At 43.5% G+C, this 26,227-nt stretch overlaps 1 protein-coding gene across 2 annotated transcripts in view; it reads right to left on the bottom strand.

Annotated features, from left to right (window-relative positions):
* Positions 1-533: 533 nt before the first annotated feature.
* MPP7 (MAGUK p55 scaffold protein 7) overlaps positions 534-26,227 on the bottom strand; it is a 985,108-nt gene continuing 959,414 nt past the window's right edge. For both annotated transcript variants that reach the window (XM_086941601.1, XM_086941600.1), the window contains 3 exons: positions 16,078-16,186; positions 5,235-5,378; positions 534-911 (listed from right to left, as the gene is read on the bottom strand). In XM_086941601.1, the coding sequence (XP_086797727.1) occupies positions 732-911; positions 5,235-5,378; positions 16,078-16,186 (433 nt within the window). In that variant the 3' untranslated portion in view covers positions 534-731. The remainder of the gene's footprint in view (positions 912-5,234; positions 5,379-16,077; positions 16,187-26,227) is intronic.

Raw genomic sequence — 26,227 nt, 5'->3', positions numbered from 1 at the left:
GTTAAATGCGTTTCTTCGATGCTTTGCCTTTTGAGCATTTTACTAGTAACACGTTTTAAAACAAGGCTTGCATTTTTAAAACAAGCTCAGTTGTATCTAAAAACACAGAAGAAAGCATGCTACCTTTCTGAATAAATATTTATGATTGATGACTACAAATTTCTGAGTTGTCTGGTCGTAGGTCTGTGTTGCCGCCATGTTGAACAGAAGAGTCACCTTCATTCACTATGTAGAATTCCTCATGGGCTCATCGAAACACTGCATTCGCCATCCTCTCCCCAGAGTCCTACAAAGCCTCTATGCAGAAGCACTCTCAGTTTCAGGTGTGGAGCACTTTCACAGCATCCTGTAGGTCTTGACTTGCTGATAGTTACTACAGTAGCAGTCAGAGCATCCTAGCTTCTTAGGAGGTGTCAGGTAGGCCACCTCTTCCAATGGAGCCATCCATTCACAACGTTTGAGCTTGTTGGTATTACTGATCTATTAAGGTTCCCATTTAGCCCATTGTCTGTTCTGAGAAACCTAATCAGAGCTTGATCCAACATTCTTTATTATCCATAGTGGCCTAAATATGATTGTTTCAAAAGAAGGCTACATTAGACCAACTGCTCTTTGACTCCCAAGGTAAACAAGAAAAGAACCAAACTTCCACCAAAAAATGGCACCTAGGTTAACTCTAATCATGCACCCTACTAGGAATAGATTGTGAAGGATGTGAGCTGCCTCCTATGCTAGGAGTGGAGCCAGCTCACTGGGACCCAGAAAGTGTCAGTTTCAAGCCTGTCCAAGGTCATTTTCAGCTCATTGTACGCTGTTGTTAGGTCATCATTTACTATGACCTGATCGAAGAGATGATTGTATTGACTTTCAATCAGCTGGGCAGACTTCACCATCTCTTGAAAATCCTCCTCCTGCACCAAAGAAAACAGATGAAGACAGGCATTACAAAATTCAAATTAATCAGGTTGTTGCCCCTAAATCTTGAGATGATTTAACTTTTATTTATGTCTTACCCATTTCTACCTTGAAAGACCGAATTATTTACCCGTACACATAATTTTCTATCAATAATAAAACAATGAAATGCATAACCACAGCAGTTCAAACAGGCTAAGAGCATGAAGATGGCACTGCATGAAGGGCTAACACAGCGTTTAGAATGGGCGACATCAAAAACTTCGATTCCCTGGCTAGTAAACCGAGATGTGAAAAGCATTTGTTGTAGGAGAAAAAATATTCCAATTGGTCAATATTGCTCTTTACTTTTTCTTCCCAAATCCTCACCTCCCTTTGCTACATGCTTGCAAATTTTCAGATTCTCTTATGCTTAAGCCTCTGCCCTTCAAAAGGAGTGGTCTATGTCTCAATTGTTCTCTGGCAGTGTGACAAGCCTTGAACTCATGTCTATCGGCTCAGCACACCACCACCTCTATTGCAAATTGTAAGGAGGAAGCGAAAACAGTTTGGCTTCAAATGCATTTTCTATAAAGGCCTTAACATTACAGTCTTCGATTCCGGACATGAGATGCCTTGATCTTCCACAATGGATATCCTCTTCTGCCTTCCTTCTGGTCTAGATACACTCTCAACTCACATCATTTTTCTTTTACCTGTTCCCCAAACTGTAGGGCTTTGGTGATTTTCTGATTCATTGCCATATAACACCATACAGACTCATCAACAACTGCGTCTGCCCAGGAAGGGATGACATTTGAGTATATAAGGTGGCCAATGTAGGGCAGGTGCAATGTCACTTTCTAATTCTTTTTCTGCTTCTTCTAGAGGCAAGCGTGGAGGGAGAGTAAACAAAGTGAACCAGTCTTTAAGATAACCCAATGTGAAATAGTGCATCTGGACACTTCTTTGCTCTTTTTGTACCCTGCGTAGCACACAAAGACCTATCACCGACTCTGTCCTGTTGAGTATAGCTCATGTAGTAGGATATTAAACAGCTGGCTTTGCAGCAGTCCCCCAATATGTTAAGATTTAAAGCAGAGGGAAGAAAGATGGAAGAGTAATGGATTATCCCACGTAAAAAGCAGAATCCACTTTTGAAAAAAAAAGAAATTGGGACAGGTAAGAGCCAATTTATCCTGGTAGAACAGGGATCTCCAAAGTCGGGTCTGGAGTGCCAGATCCATGCCAGATTTTTAAGATAATTACTTTGATCTAAATTGGGATATGCTAAAAATCTGGCATGGATACGGCTTTGGAGAACCCGTTGGTAGAATACTGTTTAAGGTGGTTAAAGCAAATTCCCCGACCCTAGAGGCTAAATTCATTGTCACCAAAAACACAGTTTTTATAGTACGAAGTAAAACAGAGCAACTGTGCAACTCCTCAAATGGAGATGCCATGAGAATAGTCAATACTAGATTCAAATCACACCAAGGAAAAATAAATAGAGTGGGAGAAAAATGGAACCTTTGAGAAAACGCACTGAAAGCGATGACTTAAAGAAGGCCGTTGAGGGAGTCACATGAAGAAGACTAGCCACTGTTATGCTCAGCTGGGCAAGAGAAAGGGTAGAAGACTGGAAATGCATGAATGAATGGCTTTCAGACCTTTCGATTTACACCACTGAACAAATTGATATGTATAAATGGATGTTGTAGTGAGTTTGCCTGCAGCTTGAGATGGTAAGCACAATGCTGAATGCTGGTGCTGCTCAATCTCCACTCATGCAGCCACAGCGTTTGAGAAACGCACCTTTGACTACCTAGGGCTTACTCTTAATGAGCAATTTGGCTGGTCACCCCGATTCAGAAGTCCAAACTCAGACTGGAACATTGTAGTGAAGGCCTTAACCCAGAAGGGATCCAGCTTTCGTCCGATAATACCTACATTGCAAATGTTCACCTTGCAAGCCTTGGGATAGGTCACTATATAGTGGGGAACTCTGGGGACATGCTAATATCAATAATCTGGAGTTGATGGAAAATCACTTCCTTTGGCTTCTCCTTAACCTTTCCCATAGCACTTGACTGGGACCACTTCACTTAGATCTTGGCATTCGCTCACTTAACCATTAAGTAAAGCTCAGGCCATTATTTTACTGGAGGAGGATCTGGTCCTCAGTAGACCTATTACACTATGGGCTGAGTTTGGAAGAGATTAGAAACTTTCCAGGGCCACCAACATTCCTTGGTTGCGAAATATTAAGAATTCACTTGAGGAGATGGTGTTGCTTCACATACTTGTCACCACAATGCCATGATGGCACAGCTCTCCCTTTGGAGGCATGCAGTAAAGTATCAAACATGAAATGCTGACCTGCAACAATGTAAAAAGAAGAGACATTTGCATGCTATAGATCTTTGGCTGACTGTGCTGACTCTTTCCTCTATACCCGATTGGTGAACACATTTTGGTCCTTATTACGAGTTCGGTGGTCTAATGGACCGCCGAACCCATGGTGAAGTTCCACAGACCGCCAGACTGGCAATCCCCCTGCTGCACTAGAACTGTTGTTTGACCACCACTGGACCACTGCCATCAGGGATCCATGGTACCTGACGATGGCCTAGCGGTCTGAGGCCCCTAATATGCTGGCAGTGCAACCACGACACCACCAAACATATTAGAAGTTTCCTCACTGCCACACTTTTCATGACAGTAGGGAAACAAAGGGGGCACTACATGGCCCCCTGTTGCCTCTACACCATAGGGTGCATGTAGTGGGCACATATTGTGCCACCCTGTGTGCATGCACCCCTAGTTCCGGCAGGGTATGGACTTAACAGTCCATGCCATACAGGAACTGCTTTTGATGCTCCCATTGCGATGCCTTTTTCAAAGGCACTGCAGTGGGACCACCAAAGAACTGCCCACCAAAATGAAACGTACTCTGGCAGGCGATCTTTAATGGCTTTGGCGGTCCCGGGGTAGGGCGCCCTGATCCGAGACTGCCAAAGTCATAATAAGGCCCCAAGCATCCACCGAGAACAAATACTTTAAACAATGACATTTCAAAGCACAAAAAAGGTGCGGACCAAATTAAACGGTGGTCATCCCCGACCATAAAGAACAACTTCTGGGTGCAGAGATCTAAACTTTTTTTAATGATGTTTGGTAACCAAAAGAATAAAATACTCACTTCCTCCTTACAAACTTACAAAGACTTCTTTCTTTTATAACAACATATAACTGGGGAACATTGCAGATCTAGGGAAAAGTAAGCTGTGTTGTGTTTGAATAGTTAATAGTCTATCAGAATACAAATATTGCTAACGTTCTCTTTATAACAGAGTGATATCAGTCCAGCGATAGTCTATAACCCCATACATCCTATGGTTCACAGACTATCATTGCCTCTTCGCATGCATGCAAGTGGTGTCTTTAGGAAATTGAATTAAGTCAAACTGACAAATAGAATCAAAGTTTATGTGTTGATCTTTCTCCAGAATTATCTTAAGTAATCTTTTATATTTCAGAGGGTGCAGAGCATTCAATTAAAGAAGGGACTGGAGAAGACGTTCCGTACCTTTCCAAATGTTAAATACTTGTATTTGTGAAAAAAGCCTTTACTCTTTCTACAGCATTACAAACACACCACTTGAAAAGGATTTTTAAGGAAAGTTCAGCACAGCTCATGTGAACAATATTAAAAACTGCTGCCACAAGACCTGCTGAGGAGAGGTTGTAATGAATGGATTAATTTTAAGGCTTAAACACAGGGCTATTTCTTTTTAATTCACAAAAAAGCCCAACTATTTTGTTTCACCAAAATCTGCATCATTAGGAAATATACCAGCAATATGGCAACTAGTTTTTATCTGCAGAATCCAAAAAAATTACATCAGAGAAGATAAAATAAGATAATTTAGTTTAAGCAAGAACTTCCCAGAGCAGTACTCGCCCACAAGGAACAATAGCTCCGATGATAATGGCAGGAGACAAAATATGCAAACCACCCTCGAACAGTCAATGAACCTTGATTACAGGATTACAAACACATCATGTTTTATGTTCCCGCTTAACTGTAAGGAAACGTATTTGAAGCCTTTGTGCTATGAATTTATTATTTGAATTGAGTACTTCTGATCGGTGGGAAGTGAGTAGTTAAAACTCCTATGGTAATAGCTGGCCGCGTGGAAAAGAGTGCTAACGGGGCTGTCACCTTGTTTGTTCACATTTGGACAAAGCTTTAATGTCAACTGGGCAACTTCCCGCAAAAGGAGACCCTGCTTATTTTTGGCCTTATAAGGTGCCAGTCTCTGTACATGCATACTTACTGTAAACGGCTTGGCGGAACTCTTCTCATCCCTGGCGGACATGACCTTAGCGTTGCGTCTAGTCTCTCTCAAGCGATCCACCGAAGGAGGTTTTATAAATATGACATATGGCTTGAACTCCTGCGTCCTCAAATGCTTTATTGTCTAAATGAAAAAAGATGGAACAACCTTAGAGTATGCCCAAGAGTCAATATTAATGCTTGCTTTGGACAGCGTCTCTTCAACATTAAGTAACAGATCCTCACCTAAGCATTTTCAATGATGCAACAATTTATGAACTAAATGCAGTCATAAAATACATCACACAAACTGGACAGGTCTATATTCCTTAAGAGCAGAGGAAGATCAGGTGTTTTTAATAACACTTATAGTATCTGTGTGTCACACACTGTTATTTCAGCGGCAAGGGAGGGCCGGTTAATTTCCATGTTTTGTGCCAGGCCTGGAAAGTCTGATCAGCTTGGCAGGCACACAGTATACCACAGCCAGCAGGTATTTCTGTGCCCAGAGCTTACATTCTGTTCTTTGAACGTTGTGGCAATTATATTTTTCAACAGATGTCTGCAAACAGAAGGAAACACCATTCTACTCTGTAGCAGCTACGAATTTAGAGGGCAAACTATTTACAAGATCTTCCTGACTTGAACTTGGAATGTGTTTCAGTATCTGGAATACCCGCCCAAAAGTGTATTCTCCTAAAGTGTTACACTATTTAAAGAGGAAAAAACTACCCTTGTTAGCAAATCATGAACTAAGATGTACAAAGTAGCATTTGTAAATGCTACTGTGGGTATGAAAAACAGGAAATATGTCATCTGAAATTAACAACGTTGAATGGAAATGATTGAATCAACATGAATAACCACTCACCAGTACTGTACATCCAACTCAGAACATTTCTTTCTGCATCACCACACTATCAATGCACTGCCACTCCTAAACAGAATACCTTCCCATGGAAATGGATTTCGGTTTTACAGCTTTAATTCCATTAAGATGGTTCTCAAGTGTGCCACAGTTTTGTTATATGTACAGAATGTTAGCGCTCTAGTAGTTCATTAAAACACTGTGTGAAGCTGAAGAAGAACACTGGGGTATCAACTGACAGGCTGCTGCTGTTGGATGTACTTGTTTTACTCAAAATATAAGACTTTATTCTCACATCGCTGAGGAAGATGGTGTGAACATACAGCAAATGTGCGCTGAATTTTGCTTTTGGAGCATCTTCCATAACTTATGAGAGAAATTCGTAAGACAAAACAGTTTTATCTCAAACATACTTCATCAAAAATCAGCAGAGGACTAGCATTTTTCACAGAGTAAAATCACCTTTGAACGTACCACAAATTCCTACAATTGTTATAACACTACTTACAAATGATTTATATGGTGACTAAAATCTGCTAGCAACATTTATATGTCTTCCTTTTTATCACTCTCTTAAATAGGCCTTCACTACACACATTTCAATGAAAACCATGTTACTTGACTCCTGTAATGGCTGCCAGAAAATATTGTCCATGTTGGGGCTGGACAATCAAGAGGAGACCCCTTTGGGACAACCCCAACATGCCCCTTGGGTCATGACATGCTCACCCTACGCGATTATCATTTTTTTTCATTCTTAGGAGGCAGGCTTCATGTCCCCGAGTCCTGTAATAATTGGCATAAACTATTGTTCAGATTGTGACCAGTCAATAGGTATTGACTAGTCCTCTTTAACCCTTTCGCTGCGGCGGCTATTCCGCCGCAGCGCTAACGGGGCGGGGCGGGGCGGCCACATGGCGGCCGCATGCTGGTGACAGAACCGCTCCGTCACCAGCCGTGGTTGAGCTGTGCTGGTGACGGAGCGGTTCCGTCATGACCCGCCCCGCTCAATACAACGGCCGCGCAGGCGCGAAATCAGCGCCGCGCAGGCGCGAAATCAGCGCCGCGCAGGCGCAGCGGCCGGGCCATGACGGAACCGCTCCGTCATCAGCACAGCCCAACCGTAGCTGATGACGGAGCGGTTCCGTCATCAGCAGGGGAGGGGTTAAAGTGGCCATTTAGAGCATATCTGGACACCGAGAGACCAGATTTCACTATCTTTTTAGTCCCTTCATGACCATCCTGTGCACCTCTTTAAACACAACTGGAAACTGGCTCAACAAATATACACCAAGTAACAAAAAGCACACTTTGAGTACCACCTTTTTGCTAAATTGGCAGCTGTCTTTTTCCGTATCGCTTCTCAAAAGTTGTTATGGGAATTAAGAAGGGAAATTAATGTTTTGTGAGCTTCCTTTTTCTTGTCCGAGAGCTTGATGGACCTCCGCCTTGGGTCCTCCACAACAGGATTTCAATGAGTGCAGCTGCCCACAAATGTGGGGTATAACTGCTGCAATATAGCTCTGTGTGAGAGCCAGGCCAGCCCAAGGACGCATCTGACTTAAGGCATCGGCTGCAGTGAAGGTGGCTGCATGGGAGTAGGCAGTTTCCTCTTAGAGCCATACTCCAGAGAGCTCCTCACACAAGGATTGGTCCTCAGGCCGGCCCCTTCAACATGAGTGTAGGACTTTTCCAAGATCTTGCTCGTGGGCTGTTCACGGTGCAGCAGAGCCTCCGGACACGAGGAGTAGGTGTTTTTCAGCCACGCAGCTCATGGCACAAATGCTGCCGAAATGAGAGTGCTGTCGGTACTCCTCCTGCGCTCAAGGACAAGGGGCATAAGCAGCCCTTCCTGAAGAGCACTGGGGCACACCAGCAAGGTGCAGACAGGCAGGCAAGCACAAGGGGTCCTCCGAGCAGAGTGGCAGTTGTTATCTCAGGGCAGCATGTCAGTACTACAGAGTAATGCAGTCCCATGGCAGTTCCTCCTGGCAGTCAAGCAGCCTTCTGGTACAAGTCCCACGCAGAGTCTAAAATCATGGGGTCACAGCCCCTGTACTTATACCCCTAAAGTCTTTCTTCTGGGGGCACTTCAAACAACCTTTAGAAGGGCACAACACCCCCATTCAATTCCCAGCCCTAGCTCCAGACACACAACAGGGGGGCGGAGACAGCTTTGTGAAAGGCACGCACAGCCCTATTCATGTGCAGGTGACGACTCCTAACACCACTCTGAATGCAGACCAGGACTATGCAGTCCAATATGAGTCACCCAGGAAAGACAGGACACACCACAATCCCCCTTGTGACTGTCTACAGTGAATGCGCATGCCCAGCCCCTGTCACTCCAAAACCAGACCGTGAATACACAACCAGACAGGGCATAGAGTCATAAGCACAAAGAAATGCCCATCTTCTAAAAGTGGTATTTCTAAAATAGTAATAACAAATCCGCTTTCACAGGTAAGCAGGGTTCATCATCACCATTCCAAACATACCAAACATGGTTGTACTTCCCCTGTCAGATCAGAATTTATCAATGAAACAGATATCAGGGAATTCTCAATGCAAACCTATGAGAGGAGCACCTTCATAGCAGTGAGAAACCAAATAGGCTGTTTGTCCCTACCAGGACATGCCACATAACATAGGAACATGACCTACCTTTTACCTACACATCACCCTGCCCACAAGTCTAACTAGGGCCTACCTTAGTGGTGACTTATATGTAGTAAAAGGGGAGTTTCAGACATGGCAAACACTTGCACGATATTGTGGAAGTAAACTGCGCAAGCAGGTCCTGCAGTGGCAGATGCCTGAGACAGGTGTGAAAGGCTACTTCAGTGGGTGGCGCAGTCAGCGCTGCATGCCCGCTAGCAGAATTTAATTTACAGGCCCTGAGTATACAGAATACCACCATAAAAAGCACTTAAAGGTCAATTAAATAGGGCAAACAGGTGCAGAGCAATCTTACCATGTTTGCAGGAGAGAGCACATGCACTTTAGCACTGATCAGCTGTAGTGAAGTGCCCAGAGTCGTAAAACCAACAAAATCAGATCAGGAAGAATACAGGAGGAGCAAAACATTCTGGGATAACCATGGAAAAGGGGTCAGGTCCAACAGGAACAGGTCACCAATTCATGTTTGGTGTCTTTGGAACTATAATGGTAAAGTCAGGTTTTAAACCACAATTTTAAAAATGCCACTTTTAGAAAGTTGGCGTTTTCCTACCTTAAACTCAAAAAGGTTTGGGAGGTACCCTAGTACTTGGAAAAGGGATGGGTATAGAACCCAAACAAACACAAAGTTCCCTTCTCCTTCTACTCTGAAAGCATGAGGATTCGATCCTCTAATTAGATTGGTTAACTTAATTATAGTAAGGCCATACACTGAGATATAAGACAAATGTTACCAGGTTACTAAATTTACAGACAAAAATATATAAAATCATACATAGAATAATCAATTTCTAAGCCAACATATGAATTCAAAGGAATGTATTATCAATATTTTATTCAAAAGATCATGTTCTATACAATTGATATTGACAAAGTTAAAACCACATTAAAATCATATACTATAAAAGGAAAACAATATATGCAATAAATACATGAAGAACAGCGGTCTGACAGTCATTTGGTGCCTGTAGCCTGCCTCTAGGTCACACGACTGGGAGTAGCTGACAGTTGGGCTTTGTGTGTTCCTCCTAGACAGTCACGCACAATAGAGAGAGTAGGTGTGCCTGGATGGGCCATCACTGGCTGGGTGGGTGGGGGAAGCTGAGCACAATCCTACTACACTACTTAATGTGTTCTGCCTCCATACAAAGGGCTGCATACCCCTGTAGATAGTCTGCAGCTGAGCTGGGGAGGCAATACGCCTGTGCACTTCAAGAGGAAACCTGTAGAAGCTTCTCCCACTTCAAAGGAAGGCCCAGGATTAAATATTGAACCTCAGACACCAACCCTTCAGTACACTTCTGGACTTGTTGATACTCTGCCAGGAAGAACTGCTGTGCTGCCTACAAGGACTTCTGTGCTGCCTGAAAGGACTGCCACTTTGCTGGACTGCTGCTTTGAAGGAATGCTGCCCTTCTAAGCTGACATGCTGCCCTCTTGCCTCGGTGAGAAGGATTGGACCTCCATCTGTTGAAACCAGGGCCCCAAAGAGACTCCTACGGCTAGTTGGCTGGCCTCCGGACTAGAGCCTCAGGGACAGATGGCCCCAACAACCTTGAACCCAGCACCTCGACTCTGCCATCTGTAAGTCATATCCTGCAAAGTGGCACCACCCCAGTCCTAGACCCTTGGAAGTAGCCTAAAGAGTAGGCCTAAAGATGCTCGGCCGGTCCTCTGGTGCATGACGCAATCCCGAGCAGAACCGATGCATGGCCTCTGCTGCGAGGGTTCACTCATAAAATATAATGGGGTGACCCAGTGCCCCTAAGAACCTAAGCATCTAAAAAATATACTACAACTGGTTCTGTCGGGGGAACAATTTCTTTACAGTTCCATCAATAAATGTACAGAAATAAAGGAAACACACATGGATGAAGTCAATCAAAGTTAGTATATTGCAATTTTTTTTCTTTTTGTTTTTATGGTTTTTGTCACAAAATTGTAGGCTGTCGAGAGAAAATACTCGTAATTGAAAAAGGCGAAAAGGTGACTTATGAGTGAATAAGTGATCTAAAAGAACAAGGTGTTGTGAGTGAAGATAATATGTACAGTGCTATACAAAACAATATATAACATGTTGAGATCAAATGGACATCCGTCCCTAGACATATGAATCTCCAATAACCCTACTATACATTCTGTTATTATGCGTGGGATGGAAAATGTAGGGTATGGATTTTCAGGATATGTCGACGTTTCGGCCCAGGGCAGTGCGTGATTTCAACAGAGTCACAGTGAGTCTTCTTCAGGACAAGAGAGGACAGCCAGTAGAAGTGGTAAGGGGTACCACTTGGAGTCGTATTTGATTATAATCCACCAACCAGTTGGATTCTTTAGGGAGCAGTAATGGGAGTAAGTCACATTGCTGAAGGTGGAATCTTAATCCAGAGATCAAACCTTCAGGTCAGCAGACCTCTGACTGATCAGGAAGACCAAGGACTTTGCATCGAGCTTGCACTTGCATCAGAACCGTCGACTGTACAAAGCTTTCCTGACGCAAGCCCTAGCATCCCAAATCTCTTGTCAACTGCAGCCTCAACGACAGTGTAGATTCTCGCATTGTAGCCTCACAGGTCAGCGGGACCTACACATCCTCAGTGTAAAACCTCGCAATGCTCCACAACCAGGATTTAAGATGCTCTCATTCAGCGGGCCTAACTGGGGGGCGCTATAACGCAGTCGGCCTGAACTTGTGATTTGGTCCTGGTCCAGTGCGAACAGATACCCAAAGTTGGCGCTTTATGTTTTTTGGTGCTTTTTTTACCGACATCGTTAAAATTGCATATCTCAGGTTCTACTGATTGGATTTTTAACATTTTGGTCTTGTTTTATGTATTAAAAATTGCTCTATTGTTCTAAAATTGTGAGGGTACTTTTGTGGTGTGTTTTCACTGGGTAACTGCTTGAAATGTTCCACAAATACTTTACAGATTGGCTATGAGTTAAGCCCGACTTCTCTGTGCCAAGTTACCCAGGGGTAAAGCACAGGTTAATTTAGGGTTGCTTGTGACTTCACCCTAACATGGTTGTGGTTCCCGCTTGAGCAAGGTTTCACCCCTCACCAACAGTAACCCAATTTCTTACAGCAGTGAAGTAGGGCGCATGCAAATGTAAACAACTTCAGGGCACATTAAAGAAGAATATAGGCTGTTGCCACTTGATCTGATTCAAAGAAATCAAGTATCTTTAAATATTTCTCCATGCCGCTCTCAAAAGATCATTAAACATTACGATAATTTTTTTATGTGTTCATTGGTTATGTCCATTGAGGGGCAGAGGTCATGCCCATTGGGATGGATTTTGTTCCACTTTTCTTCTGCTAAGGTGATGCTATGTTAATACTTCTAAATTAAATCAATAAGAATAAGAAATTAAGTCTCCCCCCTCCAACTCTTGCAATCAGTCACAAAGAAAGTAATGAACCATTATTGGAAACTGGGCTGAAAGATTGCAGCAATTTATTAAGAATCAAATGAGTATCCAGCCGGGCTTGAAAGATGAAACAATGTAAAGAATCACAAAAATAATAATGTCTAATTCATACCAATTAATGTACGCATATTATGTTTTTGTTGTAAACGTTTTCTCCGTTTCATATGCATTATTGATCATAGTATTTCATTGGTGACTGAATTGTAAGATGTCTTCTACTTTTATTAAATATAAGAATTCATATAGCATAATCCTAGCTGGGTAGTATCAGAGTGCTGTACATCAAAAGGGGGTGGGAGACTATGCAAGATGCTGTACTTCAAGCATGGATTTATACAATTGAATAATATCACATATTTACATAGGTGATAGATTTTATTATTTAAGATTTCGTGCACGAGGTGGCTAGTGATTTGCAAAAAATCAAACAACTTTTAGTCAGTGTTTATATATTTAGAATTTTGTGCATGAGGAGGTTAGTGAGTTGCAAAAAATGTAACAACTTCAGTGCTGAAGGGAGGACTAAAACCTAGGTCCTCACGTCCCACAATCGACATCTTAGCCCCTAGACTGCATTGCCTCCATACATGTGTTTCTTCCAGTAGGATATGGAGGCAGATCTTTCATAAGAGAGTCAGTTTAATCTCACATTCATGCTTTGTTATCATTTGATCACTGGGTTTTTGTTGGGTGACGAAAGTAAAAAAGGATTTACTCAAATTCAAAAAAGGATGGAAAAAGATTCGGAAGAGAAATAGGAAACAGAAAAAAAGATAACAGCTTAGGTTTTGTGCAAGAGTACTTGAATTTTCTTAGCCATTCTTATCTCAAAAGTTCATGTAGAAAGCAATTACTATTATTGTCTCTGCTGAGCTAAGTTTTACTGCAAGGCATATAATGCTCAAATTTGGTTTACAGACGTTGGCATTCTCCCCGGCTAGAAGCTTCCTTCGATGAAGTGTCTCGATTGCTATGCAGTTATCTTCAGGTTCCATATTGGTTTTCTCATCCGTAATGTCTTTTGGCTGTAGAGTGCTATTGCCTGTATCAATGATTTCATTTTATCCTTCAGGAAATATACTGTGCCCATGGTCTCCATACGTTTCCTGCAATCCTAGTGTTTCATTATAATCATTTGTTATTTTTCGCATATTGGTGCTACCAAAAGCAGAACAGAATATAGAAGATATCTTAGTTTTGCTTCCAGACAAAATGGCACTCAATTGTTGTGCTTTGGCCCATCTTAGTGTGCATTTACTTGACCGGATGCTGCAAACTATGTATTTATTGGGTCTTAGTCTGCCAGGTAGATGAATGTTTGGTGACCTTTTCAGATTTTTTGGGCCGCAGACCGAAGATGGTAGACATTTCTCTTCAAATCTTTTCTACCTTTCCTGTGTCTCCATCATTTAATAGTGTTTTCCTTTCTACTGTGCTTATTATATTAGATGCTCTGGCTACAAGGTGCGTCGGAATTGTGACCTCTTAATTCCATTTTGATGTTTGACAATGATGTGGGTTCCGGGATTGTAGCATCATTGTGCTCAACAGACATCAATGGCTTTTTCATCAGCTGATTTTGATATTTATATTGTGAGCTTCAGGGCCGCCTTTCGAGCATTGAGCTATATTGTGAACTACTCACAAACTCATACATCATTCATACATCAGTTCTCAACATTGCTTGGATACAACCAAGCCCAACAACCAACATCTGAAATGCTGAGCTAAGAGGTGAAATATGCAGGTTTTGCCGTTGTGACACAATGTGTTGCCTACAATATTTTTTATAATGAAGTAACTGAATATGCCACAACTAAACGTAGATATCTCCAGTTTCCTAGGCCCATCCAGGATTATCCAATATATTCCTGGCAAATTGATTTGTATTTTGGAATTTCTAGCCCAGATTATCCCATTTTAAAATCAGGACTACGAGTGGCATAATGCTTCTTTCTATTTGTGCTGTAAAAAACAACATCAGCGAACAAATTTGGTCGCAAGGCATTTCTTTTTGATTTCAAAGTATTTTATTAAATTTGACAGACAGGTACATTAGGTTTTTCATTACGGGGTACCAGCCAAGCTTGGTTGGTGTTGCCATGGTAACAGGTAGTTCGTATACATGTTTGGCTGCACCCCTTTACAATGTCTTGCTAGGAGATTAAGAGTAGATGAGAAAAAAGAAAAGAATAGAAAAGAAAGGGAGGAGATAGTTTACAAGAAGAGTACTTTAGCAATGGGCCTAGTCTGGGTTTGTAGCGCTTAGTTTTGTGGACAGCCGTCCCCCTCAAGTGATCTCACGGGGGTTCATAGGGGAATATATGATTTTACCACGATTACAAGTTCCACGCATGGCATTACCACGCGAATTTTAGTTCGCAAGTGGCTTTACCACGCTGGAATTTGCAACGAAGGATTATACCACGCATTTTAACGTCCTTTAAGCACAAATGATAAAGATTATTTTCTTACCTGACACCTTCCTGTCTTTCACCAGCAGCCCGTACTTCCATCCACCATCGAAACAAGCATCAAAACACGTCTTCCAAAACGAAAAAAGGACTGCTATTTTGACGTACACGGCACGTCTTTGGGGGAGGCACTTTCCTTTTATTTCGGTGGTACTGAAGTGCTTTTTTTTAATTTGAGTAATCCGCTCCTTTGTTTTTTTCTTTTTGGGGGGGAGACCCCCCCAGCCCCCCTTCCGAGCCCCCCCCCAGCCCCCCCCTGAGCCCCCCCAAGCCCATGCAGAACGACTTGAAGGAATACCACGCCCCCTCCCCCAGCCCGTGGTAAAGACGGTCGTGGAAGGCACCCTCGTTGTAAAGACGTTTGCGTGGTAAGTGTCACGTGGTAAACGTCATTAGTGGTAATGCCTTCATGGTAAATGATGTTTCCCTTCATAGGGGTCCATATACTCGTCCAGCATTTTCCACATCCCCTAGTGGCTGGCCTCCAGGGTAAGTTTTGCAGTGCGGTGCTATCTGCGCCCCTGAGGTACGTCACCCAATTGAACAAGCCTTTCTATGACGTCTTAGCTGTACCCTTCCAGTTGGACAGGACCATTTTCACTGCCGAGGTCAGTAGGAGGTCTAGCAGATCTCTGTCCTGCTGTGAAGCAAGTCCTATGGTCATAAATGGGGTGGTTGTGAGGGTAGAGAAATCTGGTTTTAGTGTGCATCCCAGCGCCTTTTTTATGAAGACAAAGATTTTTTCCCAGAACGTTTTGATTTTGGGGCAGTAGAAGATGAGGTGTGCTAGGTCCCCCTTTTCGTTGGCGCAGTTCCAGCATAGGTCGTCTTTTCTGAATCCTTGCGCGGTAATAATGATATTTTAAGATAAAGGGCTCCATTCTGATAATATTTGTGCTTGTTCATATGCTGCCTTTTCCAAAACTGGAGTTAAACGCTTTGTAAAAATCAAAAGGGCCTTGATTTAAAGAAATTAAATGATAACATAAAACAAAATACTGTTTATTTGAAAAAACAATAAGAGTGTCGAATGGGAAGAATATAGCTTCGAAAAATCCTTTTTATTACTTGATTTATGATAACCTCAAAAGAAGGAACTGAGGTGTGAAGGGATAAATGTTGTTCCTCCATCCAATACCTTGCCTTCTCATCTGTTCAGCCAGCAATACACAGCACATCTCCACTACTAGATATATCCATGAACCGCAGTGCACGATATATATACACATTTTCTACCTTCACCAACTTTTTATTCACATTGGTTGGTAAACTGACTTGAAAGCATCCCCTAAAATAGAATTCTGAAAAGTTGTATGTCTGACATTGCTACTAATCTCTTCTGGAAAGTAACTATTCTGATGCAACATCTGAAAACGGTGCCGCTTACTTACATGTGCCTGTACATCCAGCAAACAGACTTTGTTCTTCAGCAGCACTGACCGTACGGAGTCTATGCTGGTGCCGTAGTAATTATTTTTGTATTCACCATATTCCATAAACCTACCAATGAAAAAACACAAGCTTAGGATAAAGTACATGAAAGCAACAAGCACCTGCTCCTAGTTCAAGCTGTTAACTCCAACACACAGCCCATGTGAACGTTGACATGTTTAGTAACTGAGCAGGCTCAAGAGACATTTAGCAAACTATTCGTATGAAAACAAATTAACATTTTAAAATCCGTTTTTAAGTTATCCAGAAAAAGACACTTTAGACGAATAGCACAGATTTTTTTTTTATCTAGGACCTGCTTTTAAAATTCTCAAAGTACAAACACAATAGTTGTGATCTCAATGAATTATTTAAACACATTTATAGAGAAGCAAAGCCTGCTTACTGCAAAAAATGCTGGAAACATGATTTTCACCAAGTTAAGTGTAAAAACTATTTAGAATTTGCAGCGGCTTTTTACATTTGTGTACCACTTTATTCTTACCTGAGCCAGAGGCACTTAACACATAAACAACAAGAAAGGTTGGCTAAAAATGGAAAATAATAGCTTAGATAGATCTTTGCTGAAGAAATATACAAACGACCACGAAATTTATAATAGGCCCCATTTTAGAATTGCCCTGTTTTACAGAACTTTATTTTCAATGGACAGGACATAAGTATGATTCAGCATTGAGAGATTTACATAGGAGCAACCCATCAGCACTTGAAGTCCTCGTCAGCTTGACATTCCTTTAGTGGTGCCTGCTTACTGTTTTGGGGTCCGAGATAGAAATGGCTTTCCCCATCAGTGTCTTCACAGTACCACAAGTTGAGAACTTCGTACGAGGGAATTTGCCAATTCTTTCCGATTTCTGAAATAAGGTACTGGCAATTTAGTTGTACTAGTAGTCGAGGCCGTTGATGTAACCCTACTGAAGTTTAGTGTCTCTAAAGACCTCCTGCTTCTTGCTTCTGCAGTGTGTTTATAGCTTGGCCTCCTGCTTAGCATGGGCAGTCATTACTTTCCACAGAGGTAGAACCGGATCCCTGAGTTGTCTGATAAACTAGTCCACGTCCAGAGGGTCCCTGAAATTGTGCATTCCATTATTATACATAACTTTAAACAGAGCAAGATTTTTTTCCTGAGCTCAAGCTCCCAAATCGTTCAGCTCATCCACAGGCTTAGCCATCTACCATTCCCTATCCATGGTTGTCCTGATAGATCAGACCATAGAGAAAAGTAAATTACACTTGCTCGCAGCACCCTCTGCTTTAAAGCAGTCCTTGGGAACTGCTCTTTCACCACAAATGATAGAACATTTACAAGAATCTTGCTCGGTCTCTTACAGCCTGGGACAATCTTTAATGGCCTCAATGCACTCTTTGAATTTCCTGATCCAGACTCACCAAGTTCTCAGCTGATAACACGGCCTGTTTTAGCAGACAGGACACAACCCTTAAGGCCATTACCTTCTGCACCCTCCTGAACTTTCAAAATTCATAGGTTATTCCTTCTTGCATTGTTCTTCAGTCTTTCTATCTTATCAAAGGCTTTTCTACACTTTTGCTCCAACAGCTAAATTTCCACCCTATCTGCTTCTGCCTCTGTGTTCAGTTTCTTGACCTGTTTTTCTATCATCTCAGTAATACACGGCTAAACTATCCAGTATTTTCTTAAAACCTGCATATGTACTCTATGTTTCCCTCTGATTCATTTCAGAGATTTCAAAGTACATCCTTATTTCTGCCTAAAGACTTGAGAGCATTTTTTGCATACTCACTTCGTCATTGGACCCCACAAACCTCAGTCTCCATAGCCCTAGGGGGCACAGTTTCCTCTATCAGGGGGTACAATTTCACCTCTCTACACGTCACACTTCCCTCTGAAATTCCCTCTCTCTATGTCTTCACACTAAACGAGGCAAGGGGCTTGTGTCAATCATTAAATGTAACATCCAAACTCAACATCTCACACACTCCTGAACTGCAGGATTTACAAACAAGTTTTCTACTGCCTGACTCTTCAAGATAGCTTTCTCCACCCTGTGCCCAGTTTTTGCATTAGAGAAGGACCGAAGTGACGGGGTTACCTTAATGGTGGTCTTTGCCCTTTGCACCTGCCTGCCTCTACCTCCCAGACTAGTGCTGCCCTCCTAATGCGATTTAGATTTCACATTTGCTTTATTCCTGAGCCCAGGTTTTTTCTTTTCATCTTCTTCGGCTCTCCACACTGGCTCCACCCTGACAGAGTGACCGCTTTCCTCCTTCCACAACACAAATCCTCCCCAGTTTATGGACTTTCCCAGACCTCAAGCTGTACCTATTAAGCCTACTGGTCCCATTTCCAGGATACGCAAATACCTCCTGTTTACTTGCAAACAGTCCATGGGGTCCTATCAGGTATACAGTGTAAAGCACTTTCACCATAGCACCCTTGTTTGCAGCCCATTCCTCACTGTGTTCTCACACCGAGAGGGTCCCTGAACCCGACATCCAGGCTAGCAACTTACTCTCGAAGTACTCATCCACTGCTTCGCAAGCAATGCAGGGCTCATCGACTGTGCAGATTCTGCTCACTCTCCCCAGTAGAGTATACATCACCCGACCCGAGCTTCAGGGCTGCACGAAACCAATGCGGCGCATCCGGCAACATGCTGGGAGCTATACGTGAAAAGTTTAACAGAACCTGTATGTCCCTCTACATACTTCACTTTAACTTTGAAATTAAATTAAGTCTTTACTGCTGCCATTACTGCTTACATACATTATCTCTGGTTCTGCAAATGTGCTACCGTCCTGCTGGCTCAGACACTTGTCTGCTTGCTCACGATATCCCAAAAAGAAAAAAAATGGAACCGAATATCTGTACTGTGTAATATTACTGTGGTGGGTACATGGTTTGAGTCTCTACAGACATGCTCAAAACAGGACATTTAGAGAATGTCAAAAATGGTAGTGGGGAGGGTTCCTTACTAAATGTGTTAGTGGGGAGCATCAGGGGAAAATTTTTAAAAATTGGTCCTGAAGCATTTTTTTGTTTTTGTACAGAACTATTTATTTAGTTAAAACTACATTGGGCAATGGAATATGGAAGGTTAAGGTAGGCTCAATCCCAATCGGTTTTAACATGGAATGTGAATGGCCTCAAAATCAACAGGAAGCAACATTTAGTAATCCAGAATTTAAAGGATTACAATGCGTTGGTAATTCTATTGTAGGAAACGCATCTTTCAGAATTTGTGTGTATAGCCCTTTTCAATAATTAGAGATGGCTTTTGCAAGTAGTTTACACAATGTTGTCATGTTGTGAAAAGGGGGTGGCAGTATTGATAAGGTACACACCAGGGGTAGACGTTTTGGAGTCAATAGCTGATGACGGGGGGTAGTGAGTAATAGTAAAGATCAGGGCGCATTCCACAGTTCTTACTTGTGTTGGGTACCATGGCCCTAACATAGATCTAGATTCACTGAAGGAAATTTCATCAGGTCTGAACTCACACCATTTGATTATTATGGGGCGAGGGACTTTAATATTATGTTGGACAATAGAATGGATAGATCCTACGGGTATAGGCAAGTGTGGAACATTAAAACATATGCATATCTGTCTTTTTTTAGGTCTTGCATGCGCTGCGTAGGGGAGGACCTCATGCAACCGATCAGCTTCTCTCCCCAAAAACGTGCACGCGTTGCATTGCTTTCTATTGCAACGCGTGTACATTTGGCGATTTCCTTGCGGGAGCGAGCTGCACCATATGTTAACAATTCTCGCGCCACTCCCTGGCAAGGTAAATGCTGGGGAGCCAGCAGGGCGTGCAGCGTCATCTGCCTGGTGTCAGGTTTCCTTGCCGCTTGTTGGGTAACCAGTGAGAAATAATGTGCGGTTTCTCAGCCAAATTTTGCACATGTTATTACCCCTACAGTTAACCCGTCACACTGCAAATGGCGAAAAGGCGTTACCCATCTTGTTAATAGGGACACTGGATTAAAAAACATTTGTGCCTGATTTTGTATTCAACTGAGAAGAGTCCTACAGAGGTTTAAAAGTGAATTTTACTCCCTTAATGTCAGCATTAAGGATGTGTCGCCTCAACGCATTACGCGTCACGTAACATTGATTACACATGCCTATTGCTCTCCAGACTACTGCTTTAGGACACAGATCGTGGGCTCAGCCAGTGGGGCTACCTCAGAGGCGCTGCGCGGGCTGCGCCCCGCTTCTCACTGCGGCTGCCTCTGACCCCTCCCAGTGGGAGCTCTCCTCCGTGGCTAACGGGTCCTCTAGCCCATTAATCCCCGGTGCGCGCCCCTCTCCCGCGGCCCCGTGTTACATCGCTGTCCGCGCTGTGAAAAAATGAGCGCGCCCCAGTGGCGGCGCCTACCATCCACAGCGGGCAGCGGGGCCACCGGCAATCTAGGCAGGCTCTCTAATTGGCGAGCTACTCTGCTGGCCACGATCAGCACCTTTTGCTCGGCTGCTCTCTTCTCCCCTCCCTCCCCCCATACCCCCAATTTCCCAAAAGCATAGCACGCGCCAAGATGGGATGCGCAAGGCCGCCTATCTGGCCCTCAGACAGGAGCGCTGGAAAATTCTCATCCACCGCCAAAGCCAGCAGTGACTCTAGACTCACATGCTGGGAAGACACACAGGCGATTCCATGGACCAGCAGGGTACAAGATACGGTGCCCAGGCGATGGCAACGGCACCGAATGCTGGTGGTTATGCGAGCTAGGTTCACCACATTTTTGATGAGGGCCAGCTCACTTTCGGAATCGGCAGGTCTGCTGTCCTCAAGAAATGTTGTGCATGGTCTGCAAGATAGCCACATTCATGACGACTTGTGGAAAAGACCCCTGATTTAGCGTGTATGTTTCAGACTCAAAGGCTAATGATCAATTGCTTATTCATTTTGTATCGCTCTACCCAACCAGCGCTGGAAAAACACGCTGCAGGCTAGAATGGTTCTAGAAAATTCTAGAAAAATAGGCGGTGCACTAACCCAAACAATGACATCACTTCACCATTGGAAAGTCTGTAGTAACCACATAATGCCTTCTTTGCAAAAAATCCCAAAGGAATGCAAAGTTTTCTTTAAGAAGACCATCGCAGATAATAATCTGTTGAATTATGCAATTCAACAGGTTATCAGTGATGACATACGTCAAATGCACTTATGCATACTGCATTATGGGAACGAAGCATGGGACATGACATGAGTGCAGTTTCACAAACTCAGATCTCGAGTTTTTGATCCCGTTATGTTTTTATTGGTTCAATGAAGCAGCCCCTTGACTGCGAGTGCTATGCAGAAACTACAAACGCTTTGGTCATAACGCTACCTGCAGTGAGGGATGGCTTGCTCGTTTGTCTCTGGCCTTTTTACTGGCGGCGAGATACTCCGTGGACTTTTTTGTGCGCCGCCAGTAAAGCCAGTCCCCGCGTGAACATCTTCTGTCCGCCCTGTAAAAAGATGTGCACTGGCGCGCGCATGCAGGCGTGCTTTATGGAGAACTTCTTTCACTGGCCCTCTAGGTCAGGTCTAGGGATGTGGTTAATTCCTCAGCACGTGATGCCGCGATGAGGTCACCATCCGCGGGAGCGCGCAGGCTCCTGCGCTGGTGTCTGCATTGGTTGAATGTGTCTCTAAGGGTCATTGCAGGGCGTGAGAGACGGAGAGCAGCCCCGTCCTTAGCTGAGCTATGCTAGTCTGGAGTGAGCCATTTCAGGTAACCCCAACCTGCAAGCGGGGGGAACTGGGACACGTGGGGAAGCTGGGCAAGACCCCTGCTTCCCCTTTAGAGACGCAGCCCCAGGAAGTGACGACGCTCTATGTTATATTGCGAGGGTATAATGTCTTGCAGGGTTAATACATCCCATGCCTACTCCCGCACTCTATTGTGACAGGTTAGAACCCTGCCTTTCACTCCCCGAGGACTATAAAATGAATACTGTGTCACCGTGTAGCATTAAACAACTGCTATGAAGTGCCGGGAGACCTACTGCTGTAAAGAAACGTTTCAGAAATGCTCTTCATATCGTATGTTAACGAATACAATGTTCCATTACCACTCTGATGCTAAGGATTCAAGGACACCGCAGTGAGAAAGCTGTCAACAAGCTTTAACAGGCATTGAACTGCCCCTTGAGGCTGTGTAACAGCAATAAAGAGTACCATTCGCCGTGATGCTCGCCCCCCTTCAGGGTGGCTTACAGTAGCATCTCACACAGGAGTAGCCTTAAAGAGCCAGTGTAACAACAACACAGAAGTCGGTAATCACCAGCCAGGTATAAATAGCAAATGCCATAATGTCATATGTCCAAGCGCAAACAATAGTTGATGGACAGAATGCAGAACAATGTCATACATTCACCCCAGTACAGAGATCTGGGCCTAAATCCATCGTTTTTTTGCACTCCACACCACCCCAGTTCAGACATGGCCATATGCAAATCAGCCTTGACCCTGTGCCTCATGGGAACAGTCCAGCCCAAACTGCCAAGCCATGTCTTTCCTGGACAGGAATCAAGCATCCTAGGACCGGTTTCTGGCTATCAGCCGTCTTCAGCCAGGATAGCTTGACTCCAGTGGTGTGGAGAGCATGGGACTCACGTCTGAGCATACCCATCCCACTTGGTGTGACAAATGCAAAAAAAATGCAAAAATAACAGTTGGACAGAATGCAGAACAATGTCATACATTCACCCCAGTACAGAGATCTGTGCCTAAATCCATCGTTTTTTTGCACTCCACACCACCCCAGTTCAGACATGGCCATATGCAAATCAGCCTTGACCCTGTGCCTCATGGGAACAGTCCAGCCTGAACTGCCAAGCCATGTCTTTCCTGGACAGGAATCAAGCATCCTAGGACCGGTTTCTGGCTATCAGCCGTCTTCAGCCAGGATAGCTTGACTCCAGTGGTGTGGAGAGCATGGGACTCACGTCTGAGCATACCCATCCCACTTGGGGTGACAAATGCAAAAAAAATGCAAAAATAACAGTTGGACAGAATGCAGAACAATGTCATACATTCACCCCAGTACAGAGATCTGGGCCTAAATCCATAGTTAATTTGCACTCCACACCACCCCAGTTCAGACATGGCCATATACAAATCAGTCCTGGAGCTCCTGTCAGGGGGTAGTTTGCACAAGCCCTTTTCTCCTGTTAGCACAGCCTAAAAAAGAACCAATTCCAAACCATGAAAGAGGGGAAAGGATGTGTTGTAATGACTTGAGCTGCCGAGTTCCTACCTTTGGAACCAGGTTTAAGTCTCAGCATTGGTTAAACATCCTGTGATTCTGGGCAAATTACTTAATATTCCCCCTCCGGCAATGGCACTGACGGGTCCACCCTCTGCCTCTCAGGCTTTGGTTTTGCTCATGCTGAGTGGTCCTTTCGCAGACCTCACTCCGGGTCTGCCGGTTTCTCAGATATACCAGGGGCTTCCCTTGCCTCGTACTCACTTACTGCAATGGATTACTGGCCGGATTATGAGGTATGCTCCGGTTGTGGCAGAGCTCAGTTTCAAACCTGCCTCATCCGGAGCTGTGCATAAAGGGGAAGTAGCTTGGTTGCAACCACGGCTGATTAATATTTATGTTAATATTTTATCAGCAGGGCATGGGCGCTTTGCAGTTGTTTACCTGGCAGAGCCTGTTCAGTGTAGGGAAGCACGACTGAGGCCTGGTGAGGCCTACTAACCAAGAACCATAAAGGGTGAGTTTAATTTGGATGGGAGAATACAATTAACTAGCGTCCTTGTTTGCTCGCCAACTCAGGAGGGATGTCACTAATTTGCATGGTTCTTTACACGTGCTTACAGGACCTTTCTTTTCCACTCATCTTTCTTCCTCTATCTCTCCTTATTTTTCTCTGCCTCCTGCTCTCTCCCTCCCTCCCCCCACCCCTATCGCTGTCAGTGTCCTTCCTCCTGTGTATGCATGTGCTCTATTCCTAAACACTGAAAAGGTCCCAAAGGCGAGACCCAATGCATGTTTAGGTAAGAATTGGGACTTACTGATGTATGGAGGTTAAAGGCTAGGAGAGTGAGGGGGTGCATACTTATTACTCTGTTAAGTATGGCCATTACTCCTATTTAGACAACTTTTTAATAGATAACAATAAAGTTAGTACTCTAATTGAACATCATCCAATACCTACATCAGACCACGCTATGGTATATATGGAATTCAATATTGAACACGAAGGTGAGTCAAGATGGACCTTAGACAGAAGGGTCCTCTTGGAAGAAGGCGTAATTACAAAATTGAGAGAGGACACTGGGATTTCCTTTTTAAAAAACATTCTTTAGACTGAATCTAGGAACTGAGGTCCTTCGCACAATTTGTGATGCTTATAAAGCTTTTTTACGAGGACAAGTAATGGGGGCAGTGTCTGTTTTCATCAAAAAGAGGAGGGAAGATGTTCTGAGGAAGGAAAGGGAAAGGATGAATATTCAAAATAACTTGAAGGCAGCACATTTGGTGAGAAGGGCAGATTACATTTACTGCGGGACCTCCGATTAGCACTAGAGGCCTTCAAAAACCATGAGGAGGTTCTGATGAAGATAAGATGGATGGCTAGCAAGGTTGCTAATTTTGAATATGGTAAAAAGTGTGGGAATCTGCTGGCTTGGAATGTGAAAACCGAGCAGAATAGAAACCTCATAAAGGAAGTTATAGATGGTAGTGTAAATACATGATTGAATACTACTCGGGAAATAGGAAAAGCCTTTTATACCTTTTTTGAGAATTTTTATAGAAATGAATTTACCTTGAATGTTGCGAAACTAAAATCTTGATTGGGTAAAAAGCATACAGATAGATTAGGTCCGGAGCAACAAAAGGTACTCCGTGAGGAAATTAGTGAAGCAGATATTATGAAGATAATAAAGAGCACGAAACTGAAATCTCCGGAGCTGAATGGCATTCCTGTAGAGCTTTATGTTAAACTGCTGGAAAAAAATAACCCCAGTGTTGAAGGTGCTGTTTCATTAAATTCTGGTACATGCCTCCCAATTTCCAACCTCATGGGAGGAAGCTGTCATTGCTTTAATTCAGAAATCAAATAAACCCCCAGATCGATACGAGGTAGATGCGAGTCATATAGGTCAATATCTCTATTCAATTGCGAATAGAACATTTTTACAACCATCCTGGCAAAGAGGTTGGCTCAGCAAGTAAAATTGTGGGTCCATGACAATCAGAAGGTCATATCGATGGCTGCTATCTGCATGAATTGACATACACTACTACTGGATCTACAGACTTGGATTCTACTTATGCCGCTCTGTTAGCAGTGCTATTAATCGATGTAGCTAAGGCATTCAACCAGGTTTATTGGTGACGCCTGGGGAAGGTATTGGAGCATATGGGGTTGAGCACAGTTTTTATTAATGTCATTAAGTTACTATACACAGACCCAACTACAAGAACTCTGATTAATGACAATTTAGGGCAGGTTAGAATAAAGAATGTAATTGTAAATGTCCAGTATTTGAAAAGCACGAACAATTACCCGAAGGTGTCAAGGCGCTGGGGGCCGACGGGCAGATTAAGTGAGCTATTGCCCAGAGTCACATGGTGCTGGGCTGATCTGCTGCCGGCACCGGAGATCGAACCGTGAGCCCACGGGTTTTGGAGTCAGTCGCCCTGGATACTGCGCCACACCTCTTCAAGGGCACCCTCTCTCTCTCTCCCCTGATATGTGATTTCTATATAGAGCCCATTGCACAAAGCCTGGGACTGAATTGAATGATAGTTCCCTTTGAGTGAAAGGACTCTAGGAAGTAGTTAGCCCTGTATGCAGACGACCTTCTTATCTATACTGCAAATGTAGGAAAAACCTTGGCCCATCTGCAGCAGGACATAATACCCTTGGTGAATACTCTGGGTATTAGGTTAACCAAGATAAAACGGAAATAATGTCTTGGAAGGGGTAAAGAGAAAGGAGGTGATCAAATACTTAGGGGTATCTGTAGATACAAATCTGGAGATGATCCCAGGCGTGAATTGAAAAATGGTGGTAAAAGAGATCAAAATGCTTTTCAGGAAAAGGAACCATTTTCCCATGTCAGTATATGGTCATGTCAACTTTGTAAAAAT

The sequence above is a fragment of the Lissotriton vulgaris genome, chromosome 10 (assembly GCF_964263255.1).
Source record: "Lissotriton vulgaris chromosome 10, aLisVul1.2, whole genome shotgun sequence".
Taxonomy (NCBI): domain Eukaryota; kingdom Metazoa; phylum Chordata; class Amphibia; order Caudata; family Salamandridae; genus Lissotriton; species Lissotriton vulgaris.
This window is presented reverse-complemented; position numbering and strand designations above follow the sequence as displayed.